This window comes from Saccostrea cucullata, unplaced genomic scaffold (assembly GCF_032062105.1).
Source record: "Saccostrea cucullata isolate Sc308-1 unplaced genomic scaffold, CSIRO_AGI_Scuc_v1 ctg2847, whole genome shotgun sequence".
Taxonomy (NCBI): domain Eukaryota; kingdom Metazoa; phylum Mollusca; class Bivalvia; order Ostreida; family Ostreidae; genus Saccostrea; species Saccostrea cuccullata.
The window spans coordinates 128,213-138,999 of record NW_026918180.1 but is presented as its reverse complement, the minus strand read 5'-3'; the positions used below and the strand labels follow the sequence as shown (position 1 = coordinate 138,999).

General features: G+C 34.3%; 1 protein-coding gene across 1 annotated transcript; it reads left to right on the top strand.

The window, feature by feature from the left end:
- The first annotated feature begins 302 nt into the window (after positions 1-302).
- LOC134258889 (DBH-like monooxygenase protein 2 homolog) lies at positions 303-10,619 on the top strand. Its single transcript, XM_062741490.1, has 8 exons — positions 303-491; positions 970-1,102; positions 1,446-1,541; positions 1,672-1,851; positions 2,095-2,249; positions 3,352-3,598; positions 7,714-7,810; positions 9,787-10,619. Exons 1-8 carry the CDS (start codon positions 348-350, stop codon positions 10,400-10,402), a joined length of 1,668 nt encoding a protein of 555 aa, XP_062597474.1. The 5' UTR covers positions 303-347; the 3' UTR covers positions 10,403-10,619.
- Positions 10,620-10,787: the final 168 nt, after the last annotated feature.

The following is a 10,787-nucleotide window of genomic DNA, read 5'->3' as shown; positions in this document are numbered from 1 at the left end:
TGGCGAAAGTAATACTTTCGAAAATGCACGCCGATACTCCAAATTCAAAGCCAAGACCAAAATATATTGATACCCATAGAAATCACTTGTCTGAATGAATATACCTGTGAAATATGAAAGCCCAAGCATCAACCATTTAAAAACAAAAGTTATGGACAAATTTTATTTTTTTAAGTGGGCCAAACTGCAAGGTTTCTTTTTGAGTGATATTCCAAAATGGGACATAAAACAACATAAACTCAATCAAATTCATTCAGAATTAGTCATAAAGCTTCTTTCATTTGATATATTTTTTATCCAGGCCCATTCTCTTTCTGCTGGCTGTTTATCATGCTGATGGTTATCCAATGTTTAAGGATCAGATACCAAATGGTAACAAAGTACCACATCCGTGTGATCCTAAAACAATATGGCCAGGTGTAGGACACATGGCTCAGGGTGGGGGAGGCCAGCGAAATCCATTTGGTGTGGACTTCTACAAACAAGGAAAGGTAGACGTTTAGAGTGTTTCATATGTACTCTTTTTATAAAAAAAAAAAATATCTGGGAAATGCAAGGAAATTTTGTCTTCGGTTAAATTATGACTATAAACTGTAGATGATTTTTAATGTCCTGTAGATGTGCAATAAGGCATCAATTTTTTTTATATTCACCCAGGAAATTAAACAGTTAGACATCTTCATATTTATTAATAATTTAAATTCTAATGATAATATTGAGATAAGGATCTTCTAGATGAACAACAACTGGATTAGTCTGACCTAAACACTATAAATTGTAATTGACAACTTTTCTCTTCTCTTTGTTATTGAGTATCCCCGTCAAAACTTGACACGGACTTTAATGCAACAATGAAATTATATTCATTTTTGTCTAACTTGTCCATTCTTACTAGTACTGGTAATTGAAAATGGCCAAAAAAAAGTTTTCACCAATTCTAACTTTTCTCTCTCCCCCTCTGTTATGAAGACATGGACTTCTGTACTTTGCCAAATGGATTCAGATGGAGATGGAAAGACCAATGGACAAGAATTAGGAGATCCGGACTGTGAGTGGGCACCGAATAAAATACCCAAATCTGTAGATGGTCTGTCTCATCCTGGTAAGTAGGAGTAACCTCTCAATGGTTTGTATTATGTTGGTTTCTTTGATCATGAATGAAGTATTTATTTTTCACACGAGTGCAGTAGGAAAAGTGGCCTACGAGTACTTTAAAATTAATATATTGAAAGTACATCCATAATAATATTTCAAAAACATTTCCTAAAAAACTTAATATATTTATAGGAGCGCCCACCTAAATAAAACTTCCTTGAATACTATAGTAAAGGCAAACCTATACTAGTATACAGGTTAAAAATGCAGTAGAAATGGTTACCTTTTATGGGCATCAGTATCAATTATAGTTAATACACTGTATAATGGTGTATATATAAATATTTTAGGTGTATGTGAACCTCTTGATGACCCGAAATGCAATGGAAAGAATGATTTTCTGCGATGTGACAACGTTCCCAAATTTACCTGTGACATGGAAGATGGTTTGTAACATTTAATGTGAAAAGATAAATTGTTTTCTGAAAAAAAAATATCACATTTAATCTATCAATAAAGTTTAGAGATTTGAGAGTATTGTAATATTTCTCCTGTAATGCTTTTCTCTATATTTAGATACAATTAACCAAACATTACAATTTCCAAAAACCACGGTGCCAGCACGGGAAACAAATTATTTCTGCATGACCTTTGACCTCCTAACAGATGGAGATTACCATCTTATTGGGTCTAAGCCTTTGGTTGACAATGCCAATGTTTTACATCATATGATTCTATATGGCTGTAAAGACACAGGTTGGTAATTTTTCATACGCTCGAGTCAAAAGTTGGGGAGGGGATATAGAATTTCTATTGTGAGTGAAGGGGGGTGGGGGTAGAATTGTGTTGGCGTTGCGAAGATTGAAAATGAGCCCTCTAGTTCTCAGTAACATTTGACCTAGTATTTTTAACATAGATATTAAACATCCTTTTCACAGTGTTAGGGTAATAATTGCTATTTTTAAAATTGTAAATTGTATATATATTATTTTCTTGCAGCGAAGGTGACATCTACTCCCGAGAGCTGCGGCATGGCCAAGGAAGGCTGCAATGACATGATAGCGCTCTGGGCTGTAGGATTTACCGGTGAATGCCTTCATAAAGATGCTGGTTTTAGGGTCGGAATTAATGGATACAAGAAAGCCATATTAGAGGTACCAGAACAACAATATTCAGATCATGTATTAATACTGGAATTCACACCAAAGAAGCAATAACGTATTCTTAGCGTCAAATGAATGTATCTTTGTATTTGATCAATATATCAAAAGTATTTTGACGATACATATACCATTCTTATAACTAGATATCTTTTTTGTGCTAACACCTACTGCGACACGGGACCTCGGTTCGCACGGTCTCATCCGAAGGTCCGATCGCCACGTCCAACAGTTGGATTTGAACCTGCGACGTAAGGATTAACTCCTTACTTCGCGACTCTAGAACAGACGCTCTAACCACTGAGCCACGCGAGTGACTATTACATGTATTGAAATGTACAGTCATATCATTATATATTTTCTTATTGAACAGCCGCTGTTCAAGAAATCAATACAATGTGTTTGCTTCATGATGTCTACTGATTGTTAAACTTGCGTTCGAGTTCGAATCCCACCGAAGGACGTGGAGAGCGATCCTTCGGTAAGACCGTATTAACCGAGGTCCTGTGTTGCAGTAGGTGTCCTCACGAAAAAAGATCCCTTAAGTGCCGACTATATGTTAAAATATGCAGTTAACCACTAGAAAGTGGTTGTGTCTCCATGTAAGTGAAAAATTCTTGAGATGGACGTTAAACAACCACAAACTGATTGCTTAACAATCATGATTTTCTTAGGAAATGAAGGTGAACCTAATATTTAGTGGATGCAGATACTGAATCATGTAATGATGGAATGATATTTTACATAATTTTAATGAAAGTCTTGCAAGATAAAAAAGAAGGCTTCACACTGACAAATTATTTTCAGAAAATCTTCATGTAAAATACCAAATTTTGTTAAATAATCTTTCTTTGAAAAAGACATTAGATTCGAAAAGATTCATACTTTTCAACTTTAAAAATAAAATTTATGAGAGAAAACACACACGCGATAAAGGTAAAAAAAAATAGTGACACTTGAATGAGCATCATAGAAAAAAGTTGCTTAAAATAAAAAAAATGATGGTGGTTAGATTTTGTTTAATTCCTTATTGAACGCTGTAGAAACACTGCATTATCACCAATAATACACATGTAGACATCACTGCTTTCCTTAGGTTCATTGGAATAACCCGGAGAAAAGGACAGATTATATGGACGGATCTGGCATGTATATATTCCTCACAAAGTCAAGAAGAGTCCATGACGCGGGGATTCTGATGGTTGGACAGAATTACATTCAAATCCCCCCACGCTCCCCTCGAGTTGTCGTGAAAGCGAACTGTTCCAGTGACGACACTTCACGATTTATTGTAAATGGACCAGTCTACTTCACCCGTGCACTGAATCATATGCATTACTTAGGTATCCTTTTTCTATCCTACATTATACAAATATTTTTATGCGCCTGGATCGATAGATCCGAGGCGTATATTGTTTTTGTCCTGTCTGTTTGTCTGTTTGTCTACTGTAGATTCCTAATTAAACGCGAGGAATTAATTATCGCGTAATTTCGCGAGAAGCAACACTCGCGAAATAAAATTACTCGCTTTTATTTTTATGTTGCTGAAATCCATGTAAATTCTATTGATCAAGCGTCCATTCGCGAATTATTATTCTCGCGATTTGACGTTAGAGAGCCGTCTCGCGATAATAAGTACTCGCGAAAAATAAGGAATCTACAGTATTTATCTGTTTGTCTGTTTGTCAATCTGTCTGTTGTCAACTTTAACCTTTGCCATAACTTTTGAACCATGAAAGATAGAGACTTCATATTTGGTATGCATACTCCACCAATAAAGTTTTTTCAAATGACACCAAGGTCAATGACCTTGTGACCTTTACTGTGACCTATTTGCTAAAAATAGCCTTTTCGAATTTTCGCCATAACCTTTGAACCATGAGAGATGGAGACTTTATATTTGATATGCATACTCCACCAATGACGCTCGTTCAAATAACACAAAGGTCAATGACGTTGTGACCTTGACTGTGACCTTTATGCTAAAAATAGATTTTACAAACTTTCTCCATAACTTTTGAACCATGACAGATAGAGACTTCATATTTCGTGTGCATACTCCACTAATGAAGTTCTTCAAATGACACCAAGGTCAATAACCTTGTGACCTTGACTTATCTTCTGAAACTATTTTTTTGAACTTTGTTGCCGTCGGGCGCATAGTGTTTCACAAACACATCTTGTTTTTATCATACTTTTATGTAATGTCTCTTAACCATAAAATGAGAGTCTACCATCTTAGACGGCTGTTTAGATTAAGTTTTTTTCTCCTGTTCACATTTTACAATGCGATTTATCATGTGTTTTTTTCTGTGGAGACGAGCGTTTCACTCCATTATATTTACTTCCCCTGACAATGAATATACTAGTACATGTATATATTTATATCCACTTAATATTTTCTCCTTTATTTCTTAAGAAAACCCATTGCCGTTAATCAGTGCATGAACAACACTGAGCAAGCCACTTGTGTAGTTTTTTTTTTTTTAAATGGCTGTCCCATCAGGTTTACATACAATGACATATCCATCTTAAAAACAAGTTAACAAATTATATTTTACTTTCGTATGATTTTTGATACAGATGTAAATACAAACAATAAAATGCTTTCTTTGTTTGTATGTACGGGAATTAATGTCACAGCAATTGCAGAAAAAAATTACGCGGGTTATGCACTTTTTCTGCAATAGCTGCGAAATTAATCCCTGAACTAATCCCTGAACTAATGTCCTTTCTGACATAATTTATTTAATCAAATAAACTCTGCATTATGACTATTTAGTAATGCTTCGAGCAACTAACGATCATTTATTTTATTGTACCTGTTGACAATTTATTGTACATTCCATTCGGAGACGTTAACACAGTTTTTCACCCAAACCTACATTGGACCTGGTGGCTGAAAAGCAGAATCTTATTATCTTAGGGTCTCTCACAAACCAGCGAGTTATACTTTCCCAAAATAAGTGTGGTCACCCAAAAGGGCGACTGACACTAACGAAAAATGAAAGCATCTTATTATTTAAATAAACTATAATAAATTGACTCTTATAACATGTACAAAATATACCAAGAGCACCGTTTGGCAACATACTATAAAGAATTTATATTCTATTTTTAATCTAATTTTTAAGTTTTTTTGATAAAAAAATTCTGTAAAGATAGCGAACCATTCGTAACCATTATGACGGCTGCATTTCATTTCCGGAATTTTTTTTAGTCTGTATCATTCAGACGTTTGCGTTTACCTCCACAAACAATCGTCTGGATGATACAGACTAGAATTTTTCGTAATTATCAACTTTTCATTTCCGTTATTTTTTATGTATTTCAGTTTTGACATTTTTTTAGCTCACCTGAGCTTTTCTGTTCAAAATTTGTCAGTCGTCTGTCGTTGTTGTCGTCGTCGTAAACTTTTCACATTTTCATCTTCTTCTCAAGATCCGCTGGGCCAATTTCAACCAAACTTGTCACAAAGTATCCTTGGGTGAAGGGGATTCAAGTTTGTTCAAATGAAGGGCCAAGCCCTTTTCCAAGGGGAAATAATGATGCATGAATGAAAAAAAATGGCATCTTTTAAAAATCATCTCCAGAATCATTGGGCCAGGAAAGATGAAACTCATGTGGAAACATCCCCAGGTAGTGTAGATTCAAGTTTATTCAAATCATGACCCCCGGGGGTAGGGCGGGGCCACAATGGCTGATCAAAGTTTTGCATATCAATATATAGGAAAAATTTTTAAAAATCTTCTTTACCAGAACCAATGGGCCAGGAAGGATGAAACTCATGTGGAAGCATCTTCAGGTAGTGTAGATTCAAGTTTGTTCAAATCATGACCCCCCAGTTGTAGGGCGGGGCCACAATAGCCAATCAAAGTTTTACATAGGAATACATAGGAAAAATCTTTTAAAATATCTTCTCAAGATCAGTAAAGCTATGATTGGTGATATTAATATGGAAACATCCCCAGTTAGAGTTAATTCAAGTTTGTTCATATCATGACCCCTAGGGGTAAAGTGTGACCATAATGGACAATCAAATCTTTACATAGAAATATATAGAAAAAAATCATTGAAACTTTTCTTCTCAAGTATGGCAAAATTATACATGTATGTTTTATTGATATACTGACATTCTCAAGTAAAAAAAAATCAAATCCCTTCTCCCCCCATCGTCGGAAACCCACGGGTGATCTCGTCTTTACTTATCACCCGTGGGCAAACTAGCTGAAATATCGCCGTAAAATATGCTAATTTGTTGTTTTTAGTCAACCAATCAGAAAGTTGGAACTCTTCAATTTAGAAAAATACGTTTATTACTTTGCTATATATGGTAAATATTTTGACGCTCGTTAAAACGTGCGAAGTTTGATTTAAAACAATGAAAGTCAATTCGTACAGGTCACGGACATTAATATCCGTCAGATATTATGAAGGAGTACCTCTTTCTAACTGCAAAATGCACCAGTGAGTGGATTTATCAGCTGTGATAACTACGGAATGAGTTTTTCATGGTTTTGGCAATGCCGAACATGCATACGTAACGTGAACTTTGATTCGTTGTTTTGCATCGCGATTCTGTGAAGCGGCCAATCAAATGACCCATGCATATTTAATTACATACGACGATTTTTCGGCGAGTTTGCCCACGGGTGATAAGTAAAGACGAGGTCACCCGTGGGTTTCCGACGATGTTCTCCCTCAACAAGTAAACTTTTCAATACTGAGCTGATTTGTGTTTTTTACCTAGCCCATGTGCTCAGGTGAGCGATATGGCCCATGGGCCTCTTGTTTGGTTTCATTTCCGACATTTTTACAATATATATGTAGTAATTTTAGTAACAAATCTGAAGACTTTATTTATGAAATATTTAAAGAAAAAAATCGTAAATAAATCATTGAAATCCAATTTGTGAGTTTTGTAAATCTATCAATGACTTGGACATGTGTAGTGCTGTCACTGACATTTAATTATGTGCACATTAAATGTGGTGAAAAAGGTTTATGTTCATTGAACTCTTTTTATCTATGATGTATGCATATATGTGTATATGTTTATTTTTTTTTATCAATAATTTGTAATTATAGTTTTAAAATTCCATTTTCACTTACTCAGAAAAAATTGAATTGCCACACAGGTAAAAACGTTAATTTGGAACAAATTTGGATTCAAACATGCATGTTTTTGACTATGACATAAAGCAAGTCATAATCGCTGCATTTTTATTTCATTTCCGACATAATTTTGTTTTCATTTCCGGAATTTACTAAATTCCGGAAATGAAAACAAAATTATGTCGGAAATGAAATAAAAATGCAGCGATTACGACATGCTTTATGTCATAGTCAAAAACATGCATGTTTGAATACAAATTTGTTCCAAATTAACGTTTTAAACAGATTTTATTACAAAAAATGTTTTCTTTCATTAAAATCTTTTGTACTATATGTATTTTAGGAAGAGAAATGAAGTTGGAACATTACAGGGATGGAAAGAAATTGCGGGACCTGTCTTCTGAAATCGACTACAGTTATGATAGTCCCAAAACGTTCGAGTAAGACATTTTTTTATTGAATGACATTACCTAATGTATAAAGAGTCTATTCCGTTTATGGTATCATATTGTACATATGTACCATAATACATTGTACTGTTAACCAAATGCTTTATTATACAGTATTGTTTTAATACTGTAACAGGCTTGGGGCTTGTCGAAGAACAAATAACTGCCTGTTGAGGGTTCTGACAAGACTTCATTTACCAGAAATAATGGAAATAAACCCTGCAATATTAACAATATAATAAGCATAAAGATACAATGATTGTCAAGGGAGATAATTCATTACACATAGAAAATACATATATTTCTCCGCAATTATAGCACAATCAATATTCATCATAAAACTTTACAATAATTATCATCATAATGTATTTGAACATTATATATTACTGAAGAAGCATAAAACTATGTGCATACCATTCTATGGGAATAGGTGGGCACATCATGCGCAGCAATGCTGCAGATTTACAATTCAAACATTCTGAGCGGTCTGTAAATTAATTACACACAATATTACACACCAAATCATAAAAATATATAACCTTAAAAATATATAACAATGAGATCTTTCCGTTTACTCATACTATGAAATATCATTCTCACTCATCTCATTTACTCAGGGAAAGTGCTTAGGAAATAGATCAAGTATGCAAAATTACTGATTGGACATTTAATTGAAATATAAGAATCATATTAATATTAGTAATAAATTGTTAACTTACCAGAAGGAGAAGAAAGTCAGTCTCTATGAAAAGGTCTGATTGTCAAAATGTCAGATCAACAGAAACACATCATAACTGACCAAACTCTGGACAAAGAATGTCCAGAAAACCAAGAACCTTCTGGAGGGAAAAACATGAACCAATCCCCAAGTAAAACACAAAGTAAAACACCAATGAAATTAAAAGAAACATCCAACATTAGGCCTGGATATAATTAATGACCTAAGGCCATTTCTACCTATATACACCTTTGACAGACATGGGTGAATGCACACTAAAGGGCTTTAAACTGAATAATTATATTATTCAACATGTGCATTTTAAATCAAATGAAATTTAATAAATCATAATTACCATTCATGTATATAATAAATACATGTATGCATAGAAAATTAATAAAATATGTATCTGCCACACTACCTTAAATTAGCACAATAATGATTTTCATGAGGTTTTGCATGTAAAGAAATAACGAACGTGAGTATTGTTCAAAATAATCTTCAAGGTTTAAGATTCTTAAAATGTGGTGTACCTTGAAATATAATTCAAACCTTTGATTTAAGGAATGAATTGTTAGCATGCAAACCTTACTGGATCATAGATATATAGGCTTAAACGTCCCGTCTTCCGTATGATTATAATGGAAAAGTCCCATGTTTTGCGATGGGAGTCCCGAAATAAGTGTCGGATCAAAAAGTAAAAAAAAAAAGAAACTTACACTACTGAATATGTTATAGAGAATCCGTGAAAGTGTCAGGTACAGTTTTATTTAGTATAGGAGTATAGGAGAAGTTGTGAATATGAGTTTGGTACCCCTCACTATTATAGAAATAAGCGTAAATGCATGTTTTGCCATGGTATCCCAAAATATTTGTCCAAAAAGTAAAATAGGAGGTTTATAACAACAATTCTGTGAAAATTTCATTAAATTTCATTCAATGGCATAGAGGAGTTTCAAATAGCAAACATGGCATTGCCATTTTTTCTATAATAATGGAGGGTTCACATTTCTTATCCGATCCGCAACTCCTCCTATACCGCTTACTATTAAATGATACTTTCATAGTTTTTTATTACACAATGTCATTGTGCACCTTCTATTTTACTTCTTGATCTGATACTTATTTTGGGTCTTACAGAGCAAAACATGGATTTATCCATTATAATCCTATTGGAGGCGGATGTATTATTTACTGAGCTAAGTGCTTACAGTACCCGTAGTTTCAATGATCATTCTTTTCAATGTAGATTTCCAACACCTGTCGAGTTCAGAGCCGGGGATGAAGTAATCACCACTTGTGTATTTAACTCTATGAACATGAACAAAACTGTATACAAGGGTGATGCAACTAATGACGAAATGTGTTATGGATTTCTCACGTATTATCCAAAGGAAAATCTCACCGTGACCTCCTGCACTCAGTGGCAAGACATAAGCGAAAATGCTCTGTATGCTTATGGAGATAAAGTTATAATTGTAAATGGTTGTAATACTACAGCGTTTAATGATGATAACCATCCAGTTACGGCCTCTTTTTTGAAGGCCGTCCATGAGAACTGTCACATGCTCACAGGATGTACTTCAGAATGCCGTGCATTTTTACCCGAAGCAATGAAAAACCCATGCGTGAATGGCAGTGTGGGGGCTTATTACCGGCAAGCAGCTGTTACGCTTAGCTGGGTCTCACGTTTTACCATGTTTACAGCTCTTGACGCCTGTAACGCGGAAATTGCCCGAGAGAATTGCCAGGCTAAATGTATGGACACTTGTGAGGAACTGAAGAAAGCAACATCAGAAGCCAGTAAGGCAACAAGAGCAACACTTGTTGCATCAATATTATTTACCATCCATTTTAGTTTATAAGAAAGGAAAAGTTTAATCACAGAACTAAGGTCGATGACTACAAACAACGCAGCATTATTCAATAAAGTTGATATCAAGAATATTTTTGAAAAATGTGTTCAATAGTAAAGCTTGGATATTTGTTTAGTTTGCGTTTTTAAAAACATGTACTACATAAACGTTTAGAAACTTAAATAGCAAAGTCGGTAAATAATTGTAATCTATCCTTAATATTCAGAAATAAAAGATTCAATAACAGAGTTTGTTTCTAATCATTTCAAGACTAACTTCTGAGCACTGTACAAATATTTTCGCGAAAGGCTTTGTAGATAGATTCGTAAGCCAATTACATGTACATTCATACCATAGACTTAATTCGTCGATTATCATCGGGCTTTCGTTGCAA